Source organism: Populus nigra, chromosome 6 (assembly GCF_951802175.1).
Source record: "Populus nigra chromosome 6, ddPopNigr1.1, whole genome shotgun sequence".
NCBI classification, from domain to species: domain Eukaryota; kingdom Viridiplantae; phylum Streptophyta; class Magnoliopsida; order Malpighiales; family Salicaceae; genus Populus; species Populus nigra.
This window is the reverse complement of record NC_084857.1, coordinates 11,439,712-11,452,000: the sequence shown is the minus strand read 5'-3', so window position 1 is coordinate 11,452,000 and position 12,289 is coordinate 11,439,712. Positions and strand designations below refer to the sequence as shown.

Genomic DNA, 12,289 nt, shown 5'->3' with positions numbered 1-12,289 from the left:
AGTACCTTAAAATTGATTGAAACAACATTATAGATTTTTATTATTATTTTTTAAGAAGATTATCTCCGGTTTCTCTCTCCTTTGCTCTTCATAATTGGTGGAATGGTATGTAGGATTTTCATATTAATACATGGCTTTAGTAGATCGATCACGTTATTTATAACTTATTTAAGATAATAAACACTAATAGATAATGCTATCATTTTACATATAAAGATAATCGGATAGATAGATTTCTAGTTACTTACCTATTTCGTTTTCCTATAGTTGACTACAGAATCATGCTGTGATTTATTAAAGACAAGATTTGACCCTGGAATAAAAAGAGTTGGTTCGGTAAAGAATCTATATTGAAATGCGAGGATTTTGCGTGGAACTAAAGGGTAACCTCAGAGATATCTTTTGATCATTAACAAGCTAGTCAGTTAAAACCTAAGATTTCATTAGACTACTTGAAACATACGATCTGGTAATCTAGGAATTCGCGACAGACTGTCTCTGTAATAAATAAAAATATAAATAAATAAAATATCATCCATAATTTTTTATTTTTTTTAGTTTAGTATGGGTGTCCGGACTAGCTTACGCACATCTTGACTAATCTCACGGGCCCTGAAGTTAACAACCATATAAATATCCAGTGACCATCATATGAGCAATCACATGGCTCGAACATAAAACCACAGAAGAAACAAACCTCTTAGTTTCCAATTCTTATCACTGGACCACCATCTAGATAGTTATAATATTTTCTTTTGAAATTTCTTGTACTTGTATTTATTTAAAAATAAATTCAAAAAATAACTTCTGAATACCATAAAATTTTTCTTAAATGCACTGATGAACCAGCAAAAATCTTACATTATTAAGAGAGAAAAATTACATGTACAGGAGGATTTTCGTAATTAAGAATTTGGGATTTTTACTAGAAAAGATCATGTTCAAACAAATGGACCGTGTAGAAAGTTAGAAAAGAAGAAATACTCACTTGCAGTTGAATATTTTTATTGATTTAGTGCTAAATTTCTTTTGGGCTGTGGATATGTTTTTCTTCTCATGATAAACAGGCATTACCCGGGGATGGGGGAGGCTAATCTTCATTGGAGGACTGCTGATTGTGTAATTCCCGTTCCTTTGAGCTCCCTTTGGACAAAACAAAAAAAGAACTATAATCAAATAAATCGAGCACTCTAGAAACCCACATCATCAAGTGGAGATTCATTTGACAACATATCAAGATGGGATTCAAGCTAAGATTACAGAGATTGAAAAGAAATGTTGGCGCTGGTCATTTCACAACCTGTCTGGCCAATCCTCATATATACCATACATCTGCAGCTTCATCTGCGACAGATTCATGCGTTATTATTCATCAGCTGACGGATAGAACCAACAAGAGAATAAAACGGTATTAAAGTTGTAGATAAGTCATCCAATTCCCAATTTCTAGGCCTGTGTGTTGAGTACTTGTAGGTATTTCCAAATCCTGGTCAAATCTACAAATCTTAACTGTGTTTACTTCTTATTGTGTATCATACTTTGTTTGATTCAGCATTAGCCTGAATCACTGTTGATTCAGCATCAAGGCACCAAGATCACTTGAATCACCCAAATTCCACCCTGTCTTGTTGAGCACCTAAAGTTCCTCCTTGACAAAACTGAATCTCTGCATGTGTGCTCATTCACGTGTCTGCAGATGAAAGTAACACAGCATGTACACTTTGAAAATATACAGCTGATTAGATCAAGAATGAAGGCAGACAGCGCACCATCAAAATTTGATGAACCCCTGACGAAGAAAAACCTCATTTCTGAACTTCCAAACCAAAGTGTTCCTTAAGAATATCTTTTGAGGTCCTTCCAAATCCATTGGCCACTTCTTCCATATCCTTGAGTTTTGTCACTTCCCGCTTTATCTGGTCCACCCTGCTCAACACAGCACTCAGCAAATCATCTGGGTTGGTTTTCAACGTGCGACGTGCCAATTCAGACCTCTCTTTGTCCAACTGCTGGTAAAGGTTCTGAAGATATTTCTTTTGAGCATAAAGTCGTTCCTCTGCAATTTTGTACTCAGCTTCCTGTGAAACCTGTAGTGCATGGAGGACCTGATTGATCTCATCCTCAAGTTTCAGAGATTCAGTCTGGCTATCAGAAGACATGGACACATCTGGTGAGCTCTTTCTAAAATCCAGAATGTCTTGATGATTACTAACTTCCAGCATTGCATTTCCATTGGGAGAGACAGCTGTGTATGAATGATATAAACATGTTTACAAATGTGTGAGAGAGAGAGTCTGATCCACTGGAAGCAAAACTCGATGACAAGAGAGCTCCCAAATATATTACCCATAAAAAGAATAAAAGCTGAAACAAATAAAGAAAAAGATAATTTGAATTCATGGGCACATTGTGTCTTAATTTCTTAAAATTAATGCAACTATCTTTTATGAGAACCATCCATGGAAAACACGGTACCATTTATGTTTTGTGATACTTGCTAGAGATCTAGACCAGTGATTTGGATTTCTTGTTACTTAGTCATCAGAACTTAAGGCTTTTAACCATGTCCCTCTGTAACTCAATCTGAGACTGTTGTGTACAATAATTGAAACCCAGAAAGTTTGTTCCTGCAACTTCTCCAGTTTTCTCTCCTTTGCCTACCTTACAAAACAAGCACCATTGCACCTCCATTGTGGTTATTTATTCAGGGAATCCTTCATAAATAAATTATTGCCAATCCAATATTTGGAAACAATCATGGAAGGTGATATTGTTCCAAGACCCTACATGAATTACTTGTTAATGCTATCTTTACTGACAGCTCCAGAGTGTTGATTACACCCAATGGAATTGCTCTATCAAAAATCATATCTTAGGAACTGATAAACTATCAACTCAACCAATAGAATGTTGTTGCCAGAAAGAAAAACAGTTGGAATGAAACAGTTTAAAAAAAAACATTACCAGGCAAAATGGTTGAGACTTCCCCTTCCACTTTCCAGATATCTTCAAGAATAGTCCCACATTTAAGCTGGTGCCAATACCAAATCGTCATACTACTAATGGTTATAGCAACCCCAAGGAGGGACAAGGTTAAATTTTCTAAAAATCATAAAAGCCATAAATTCTCTTGCCTAGAGAACACCAGCTTTACCTTCGTGATGGCTACCTCAATGCGTTTCAGCAATCCCTTTGCATCAACTCTCTGTGAACCTCGCAAAATGCAGAAACCAAGATTTAATATTTTCTCTATTTCATCCTGGGAATCAACAGTTTCACAAGTTCGCAAAAGCCTTGTAACATGTGGCACTAGGTCTGTCCTTGCATCACAGCGCCGACAGTAATACTCAGCATCCAGACCAATGCTTCCTCCCACAGTGCCAGCCATATAGGTCCGAAGAGCACAATTCATGTGAGCAACATGGCCACATATATGACCCTCACTCACAATTGCTTCACATTTTATGTAGCTGTAACCTCCATGTTTTGAGCTTATAGTTTTGCAACAGAGGATGCAGCAACAATAACTGCAGAAACCAGGTTCACTGCAACATATATCGCAAGACATGGCAGCCATGGGTTGATTTTCAGTTTGTAACCCAAGACTAGTGCACATCTTATTTCCAGCTTTACAACCCGCACTATCATGCTGGGAATCAGACAGAAAAAGTTCAGCCGTCTCTTCAGAAGGTACAGGGAAAAAAAAGTGCCCCTCGACATTACCTGCATTGTTCAGTTATCAATGAATAAAAACTTTTCCAAGCTTACACGCATTTTAGGAATATTTTAAACAATTAGAACTGAGACACTATCCTAACCTATCTCAAAGATTGCCAATTCAAATATTAAGTGGCATAACACTAAGGAAGATGATTGAAGATTGGTCTAACATACCACAAAACACCCAGCAACCACATAACCATTTTAGATGTGTACTCGTCAAATAAAGCATGTGCATCACAAATTCAGAACTTCAATATCACCTCATTTTTGGTCAAGTCTTGATGTTTGAGAGTGTGGTAGCGATTGTTTTTCAAAGTGCTTTTCATTCCTAAACACATTAAAATAATGTTTTTTTATTTTTTAAAAATCATTTTTTTCATAAGTACATCAAAATGATCTGAAAATATCAAAAATATTTTAATTTAAAGCAAAAAAAAAAATAAAAAAATTTCAAAATTTTTTAGAAGCACTTTCCAACCACAGTGTCAAACACGCGTGCACGGTCTAAAAAACGCAATTAGGTGTTTGGTAATACATCAAATTGTGTTTTATACTGTGGGGCCCACCAAAAAATTGAGTTTGAAACACAGTTTTTGTAAAGCAATTTTTACATGCTTTTTTAACTGAGTTTCGTAAAACTCTGTTTGTTTTTGCATTTCAAAAGCACTTTTTTCAAAATTTAATTTTTTTTAATTTTTTTCTTTACTTCAAATTAATTTTTTTTTGTATTTTCAAATCATTTTAATACGCTGATATCAAAAATAATTTAAAAAAAATAAAAAAAAAATATTTTGATGCGTTTCCAAGTAAAAAGCACTTTTGAAAAGCAACCACAACCAAGCATTTTATGGGCAAGTTGAAATAGTGATATCATACTCAAGGAAAAGAAACAACTTGTCACCATTCAATGTAGTCAAGATAGCATTTCATTTTTAATGGCAGGCTATTTTGTTGGATCATTTTCTTTTGGAGCTTTTAAGTGCCTTTGCCATTTTGGGTGAAGAGAGAAATTTAAAAAAGCCACGTCAAAGCAAAATATGGATAAGGAACTGTTCTCAAAGATAAACCTACTCGACAATTGCACAGCAATTGGATAATTTTAAGCTGACATCAAATTCAATTATTGATTCCCAGATAGTGCAACTGGAATTCAGCCTGATCAAATGGAGCAGCAATTTTTTATTTTTTATTTTTTGAAGCAGCAGTTTGAAATTACTATAAGCCATTGACAGGTAGTATTCACAGCCTCAATATGTAAAATCACTAGTTCCACAAAAAGTATCAAAGAAAGAACTGGGTGGAATGACTGGTATATATGTTCATGGAAATATGCTGAGAAAAATTTATAGTTCTAATAAAAAAAAAACTTATGAAACTCAAGATGGCACATATAGAAAATATTAAGATAAAATAGAATTAATTGTAACTAACCATTTATGGAGGATTGCTTTGATGGGATCTTCCAACTGAATGAAGCAAAAAATTTACCAATGTCTGCATTAGGAAATACAGATCGGATATATCGCTCAACTGAAAGCTTGCTGGCAAAACCATGTTTCTTACGTGTTGTATTCTCAAGATGACAAAGACGAATTGGAAGGTAAAGGTATCTATCCAAATAATGGCCAGTAATAGCAACTCGCCTCCCAACCCTCCAAGTCCACGTATCACCAGGATTTGGCCAATCCTCGGGAGCATATGGCAAACCTTCACCACATTCATCAGGTGCAACTGGCCTTAGATTCAAAATGTTTTCCCTTTCCCTAGGCGTGCTTCTATTACTTTCCTTATCAATCTCCATTAATTCCACTTCTGCTCATAAAGATCAGGCGGCTGAGTGAAATATAATGAATGCAAAATAAGCATGTATCAGAAAATAAAGGATTAACACACGCACTAAACCGAGAAGGAATTGACGGAGTAGCAATAAATACCCCACCCCAAAAGAAATTCAATGAATTCAACTTTATTGGTTTACTATCAACTTCCACAACCAACTTGAAATTTGAGGAATATATCAAGAAAATATTCTCCAAGGAACTTGTATTTTATGATAGAAGTAACACGTACAAGCTGGAAATCAATTATATTGGAGTGCCACCTTTGGATCCAAATAAGCACCAAACAAAGGCAAGTGCATTCAAACATCAAAGCCAATACTCACAACAGCTCACCAAATGGAGTCCCAGATTCTGGTGAGCCATTGGATGGGGACATTTCACTTTGGATTGCTCACAAGGATTAGGGAGTCAATTCGATGAGCCACCAGTCAGGGATCAACATCATAGGATTTCTGTGTGGATTGCAATATCATCAGGTTTCCAAGCAGACCGCTGACGTAGAAATTTAAGCTACCATGTCACAAAATGTAAATTAATCTCTTCCAGGCTCATTTCCCTTTTCTTTTCTTGCCAAACTAAATCCTTAAAGATAGGGATTTCTCCAGCTAATTGCAATCATAGTTATAGTAGACTCACGCAACAAAAGCAACCATACAATACAAATGCCAAAATTACAATTTAGAAAAACAACATTTAAGTGTTTTTGAACACTACTGATTTTAGAGTAACCAATAATTATTTTCTTTTTTACATTAAAAAAAAACAGCAGTCTTAATCAAACGGGGAAAAAAATCATCTAAAACAGCAAAACAAAGTGCTCGGCACCTCAATGGAATTAGCGTGAGATATCAGGGTTTAAACAGCCTAGAGGTCATTTTTTATCCAATACTGTAAGAAATGATATGCATAAATTAATAGAAGGTGGTTACAATACTTCAGGAAATCAAATCTTGAAAACGGAAACAGAATCAAAAGAGAATATTTATTGCTTGTAAAAAACAATTTATGATAAAGAGAAAACAGAATGATCAAAAACAGAAAAAGAAAAACAGTTCCATCAGGCATTTCTATTTCTATTATCTGTAGTCACTGTAAAACAGGCATGAAGATGCTTGGTTGTGCACAAATTAAAAATGCAGATTCTTGATTTCACCAAAATGTTTTACTTAGTCAGAATAGAAGTAATTAGTTTTTCATTTGCATCTCTAAATCATGCACTCCTTTAATAGCACAAAAATGTAAAGAAACCGGGAAAAAAAAAGAGTAAATATAAAAGGATTCAAAGCTTCACCTAAAAGAAACAGGGCCTCTGCTCGAAGAGAAGAGAGGATTTAGGGTTTGGAGTCCCGTAAAATCACCAGAAGACAGAGATCGGATTCGAGGAGAAGAGAGAACGTAACTTCTTATGCTTCGAGGAGAAGACAGAACGTAACTTCTTATGCTTCTAGGAAAAAAACAAAAAAGAATGTAGAGACAGGAACTCGCTGAATGCTTAATAATCGGAGAAACAATTTGATACACAGAATCAATCGAGAGAGGAAAAAAAACAGAGCGACGGGCCTGGTAAAACCCTAGGAACTACGGGGGAGGGAGGGAGACGGAGAGATGGTTTATAACGTTAACGCAATTGTTCACTCCCTGGTTGACTAGACGGCTGGGCTATCGGAGATTTGTAAATGACAGTTCTACCCTTTTATTTATGTTTGTAATGTGTTCAGTATTATACTATTATTGTGTAAGATTGTTTTAATTGAAATGTATAAAAACTTTTTTGGATTTTATTTTTACATCAATATATAAAAATCATAAAAAAATACTTAAATAAATGCAATGTAAAATAATCAGTAACTATATTTTTTTAGTCAAGTTATGCTATAGGGTGAGTTAATTTTTTAATATTCATATTGTGATAACTTAAGTGAATCTAGATTAACTTAAGTAACTCACGATCTGAAATAACCTCAGAGAAAAAAAATAAAAAAAAAATAGAAAGCTTAAGGCCAAATAACCTTATGTTATAAGATGAAATAAAAAAAATAAACTTAAATCAGGCTAATCTTCAAAACCAGTAACTCTCGTCACGAAATCGAGATGACCATACAAAAGATCAAAAAAAAATTTGAATAAAATTCTTAACCATCAAAAAATTAAAAGGAAACAAATAGTAATCAAAACAATGAGGATCAAATTTAATAGAAAAACTAATGAAATAAAATAATGAGGGACTTAATTGAGAAATAAAAGAAAAAGGGTAAAAAAATAGCAATTAAACCAAAATTATAAAAAAACAAATAAAATAAAATTTTAAGGGACAAGATTGAAAGAAAAAAAATTAAGAAAATGATGAAAAAAATACAATTAAAAAAATAAGGACCAAGTCTATAAAAAAAAGAAATGAAATAAAATGTCAAGGGACCAAATTAAAAAGAAAAGAAAACAAAGAAAATGATAAAAAAACAACAATCAAGATAATGAATATCATGCGTGTGTGTTTCAAATTGAAAATAATGAAGTTGAAAAAATCTAGAAAAATCACTCAAAAGAAAGAAGATTATAATTGAATTTTTGATCTATTATTTTTTTATCAAGATAATATCATTTTTACTTTTTAGATGAATAAAAAATCAAGCAATGAGCTAGGGGGAAATCATATCAAAATTCATTAATTATTTTTTTTATCAAAATAATATTATTTTTACTTACTACACAATAAAAAATTTGATTGACACTGGTAACCCAGATCATTTGACCTAGCCCGTGACCTAGGACATGACGGGGGTCAACTCTCGGGTTGGATTTTAAATGCATGATAAAAAAAAGCATCAAATATAATATAAAAATTTAATAAAATTTAATAATAGAGGATGAAATTGCAAAAAAAAAACAATTCATCAAGAAGAGAACTTAGAACAAGGATTTGCAATATAAGAATCAAGATCAACTCAACTAAAAAAAGGAATTAAAATCAAATGATTATGGATTAAATTGAAAAATAAAATCTAATTAGAAAAAATATTAAAAGCAAAATAAATAGAAATCAAAAGAATGAGAATAAAAATTAATTATAAAAACATAAAAAAATTGAATGTCAGGGGATGAAATTGAAAAATAAACAAATCAAATTCAATACAATACAATTAAAAAATTGAGGACCAATTTTTAATTTTACCAGGCCAACACACATTTTAAGGTGAAAAGAAAAAAAAGAAAGAGGGGAAATTGTCGTTGAAGCTCCATCATGCCATGGAGGTTGACATGTGTCAACCCGCCATATAAAAGGTGGCCCAATACTTCGAACACCGTTGTGGAAGGCAACAAATAGCCATTAAAAGGCAGCGCGACACTTCTCACCTACTGACTTGTGCTTCGCACGCCCCAACTATTTATTTATTTATTTATCAACAGACAAAAACACTTTTGACCCCATGCAATAATTGTAAAAAAATCAAGATAAAAAACCAAAAATACCCCTTGCCTTCGGGTAAAAAAAATGACCATAAGGGCTATGTAGTAATTACACTATACAAAAAATATCAAAATCACAAAAAACCCTTAGTTATAAGTTGTGCTGTTTTTTTTCTTCAAGGTATGAGTGTAATTACAATATGCAATAGAGTGTGAAAATATTATTTTAGCCCTAAGTTTGTGTTCATTCCTTTGGTTCTTAAAGGATAAAATTGTTATTTTATTGTAGATTTCATTGTTCACAATTTATAGTAAAACATTAGGGGTTTTAACTTTATGTGTAATGACCTGCCAATAAGGTTGGGCTACCTGGAATTTAGATTATTTAAAATTTGGGTTGTGTTAGCAATCAATGCGATAGCCTAACCTTATCCACGTGGATTAGTTTGAGAATTTTTAATTGCATCATTTAAATAACCTAAAAAACATCAAAATTTAACTACATATACTCAATTTACTATGGATTCATGTTGTAAATTTATCATTTTACCCCCACACAAAAACATTTAGTTCAGTTAGGGGGTAATTCAACATTGTTCTTGGGATACAAATGTCATTACCAAAATTATAAAGGACATAGTGGTTAGCTCATACTTTTACTGCACGGTAAAATTACTAAATTACTCTTCAAAGTTATTTTCATTTAATTAGTATTAAAGGGTGTTTTTGGTTTTTTACTTATTTAAAATTTGGAATGATTAAATTGCCCTTTAAATCAAATTTTCTAAGCATTGCATTCAAGAGTGTTTTTATCATTTTTTATGGGTTTTTTTTTGTTATTATTAAGTTGGGTTAGAGACAATCCAATCTTTTTCCATTTTAAAAAATTATTCGAAAAGGTAGTTGGTGTGTGCCACACACACGTCAACGAGTAGGATGGCTTCGTGCTCATCTAGCAACACATGAGCCGCCTTCTGATAGAGGAACACTAACTCCTGTGAAAGTGTTGAAAACGCCACGACGCCCTCTTCCACGAGGGGTGATGACGTGGTAGTTATGGCGATTGTTTGTCGTCGACCAACCCTTTCTTTTCTTTTCTTCTTCTCTTTCTCCTCCCTCTTAAATTTTACGATGCCCATTAGAAAAATCAATTTTATCCTTTTATTTTATGATATTTTAGGTTTAGCCATCAAAGTTTTGGTTTCTAATTTTGATTCTTAACCCTTTTATCAAATTTTAATTTGTTTTTAATTTTATCATTAGATTAATGATCTTATTTTTATTTTTTTCAAGTTTGGTCCTCATTCTTTTGATTTTTTTTATTCTTTTGTGAATTTGATTTTTCTTTTCAATTTTTTTATTCAATTCAAAATTGATGATATTTCATGTTTGACCCTCATGTTTTAATTTCTATCTCTTTTATCAATTCTTAATTTGTTTTCGATTTTATTCTTAAATCCATAATCTTGATTGCTTATTTTTTTAAAATTTGATCCTCATTCTCTTGATTTTTATTTTTTGTTTTAGATTCTTTAGTTAATTTGATTTTTTAATTTTTTCCCTTCAATTCAAAATTTTATGTTGTCCTTTTTTTTTCCTTTCAAATTAGATCTTTATTTTCTTAATTGTTTTTTTTTTGTTCTTTTGTATAAATGATTTTTTCATTTCATCATTCAACATTTGATTTATTAGAAGTTGATCTTCGTGATTTTTTCCATAGTTTTTAAACCCGATCCTGGAATCGATCTAGGTTAAGTGCCATGTCACGGGTCAGGTGGGTTGACTCGAGTTAACTCAGGTCAACCAAATCTTTTTATTTTATAAAAAAAGTAAAAATGACATCATTTTGAAAGGAAAAATAAAGAAAAATAATCTAAGGGTTTTGATTGGGTTTTCCTCGGGTTGACCGGGTCATAGATCAACTCGGGTTTTTTATCGTTTCATACTAGATCAATTCTCCTCAAATTTCTTTTGAAATCTTATCCATCCTAAGCCCCGAGTCACATGGGTCACGACTCAACCCGTTATGTCAAGTCGAGTTTTAAAATAGTGGTTTTTTAAATGCAATGATTCCAGTTTAGTCACTAACTAGGGTAATGGATTTAAAAAGATAACACATGTTAACATTATTTTTCTTTCTTGATTACATCCTTTGAATTTGTTCGCTTTGGAAAATCAACTTCGCTATTTTTTTTGGTTTCTTTTCAATCAGGTTATCCACATCTTATGATCTAAACTATAGGTTTAGTTGGGTGGTCCATGTATTTTTTTTTTGTTGCTTTTTTATATATTTTTTGGTTTTGTCCTTCAAAATTCATTTCTTTTTAAAATTAAGCTCTGACCCAATTTGAGTTAGCATGACAAACTTATAACCTGGATCATGAAGTCGAGACATCCTTATATAAAGCATATAGAACAATGATAAAGAAACTCAATAATTAATAAACTATAAGTAGAAGGTTGAAATCAAGAAAGAAACATAAGTGTAAAAAAATTTAAAAAGAAGATTAATGTCAACCCAGGCTAACATCTCATACTCATGATCCGGGTCATGAGATGTGGATAACCACATCAAAAAAAGTAACAAGACCCAATCCTCAACAAATCCAATACTGAAGGTTGAAAATCCATTTAAAAATTAATAATAATTAAAAGAATGGAAAATAAATTTGACATAAATAATAATAATTAAATGATGTAAAAGCCTCTAGCCAATTTAAGCTAGCATGGCAAACGTGTGACCCAGACCACGAGGTCGGGTTATCTTCATAGAAAACAAAATGAAAAAAAACAAAGATGTTTAATGTTCAATAAATTTAAAATTGAATGATGAAATTAAAAAATAAAATTGGTAAAAAAAAAACATAAAGAAAGACCAATATCAATTTGGATTAAAATTTCATGCTCATGACTCGATTAACAATACTAGGATCACTGCAACAAAAAAAAATTAACGAAATCTAATTCTAAACAAATCAAATATTAAAGGATGAAAATAAAAAAAATCAATTTAAAAAAAAATAAGGTAAAAAATAATAATTAAAAGAACATGTACCAAAATTGACATAAAAATTAAATCAAATCAAATGATAAGGGATGAATTGAAAAACATATTGTTTTTAAAAATTAATATTCAAAAGAATGAGGATTAAATTTGATATAAATATTAAATAAGATAAAATGCTAAGAGATGAAATTGAAAAAAAATTAATAAAAAAAATGACTCAAAGCAAATAAAAAGCTATTAAAAATATGAGGGTCACAATTGAAATTAAAAAAAATAAAGGACAACTTTTAGTTTTGGTTGGGTTGGCATGTTT

The 12,289-nt window shown here is 31.9% G+C and overlaps 1 protein-coding gene across 10 annotated transcripts; it reads right to left on the bottom strand.

Annotated features, from left to right (window-relative positions):
* Positions 1 to 1,157: 1,157 nt before the first annotated feature.
* LOC133697603 (protein OBERON 2) lies at positions 1,158 to 7,201 on the bottom strand. Of its 10 annotated transcripts, none has more exons than XM_062120270.1 (6): positions 6,856 to 7,201; positions 5,898 to 6,074; positions 5,155 to 5,535; positions 3,155 to 3,723; positions 2,965 to 3,031; positions 1,158 to 2,245 (listed from the first exon to the last, which is right to left on the bottom strand). In XM_062120270.1, exons 2-6 carry the CDS (start codon positions 5,938 to 5,940, stop codon positions 1,806 to 1,808), a joined length of 1,500 nt encoding a protein of 499 aa, XP_061976254.1. In that variant the 5' UTR covers positions 5,941 to 6,074; positions 6,856 to 7,201; the 3' UTR covers positions 1,158 to 1,805. The 10 variants fall into 10 exon arrangements, with proteins under 10 accessions (XP_061976254.1, XP_061976252.1, XP_061976255.1 ...); XM_062120268.1 differs by having other exon boundaries at positions 5,898 to 6,016; XM_062120271.1 differs by having other exon boundaries at positions 5,155 to 5,556; positions 5,794 to 6,016; positions 6,856 to 7,200.
* Positions 7,202 to 12,289: the final 5,088 nt, after the last annotated feature.

Excerpts from the sequence above, each read along its gene's own strand:
- LOC133697603 (XM_062120270.1), bottom strand. The coding sequence starts at position 5,940 with ATGTCCCCATCCAATGGCTCACCAGAATCTGGGACTCCATTTG. Across the intron at positions 5,536-5,897 it reads AGAATCTGGGACTCCATTTG|AAGTGGAATTAATGGAGATT; the intron begins GTGAGCTGTTGT and ends CTTTATGAGCAG. Across the intron at positions 3,724-5,154 it reads AAAGCAATCCTCCATAAATG|GTAATGTCGAGGGGCACTTT; the intron begins GTTAGTTACAAT and ends TGAACAATGCAG.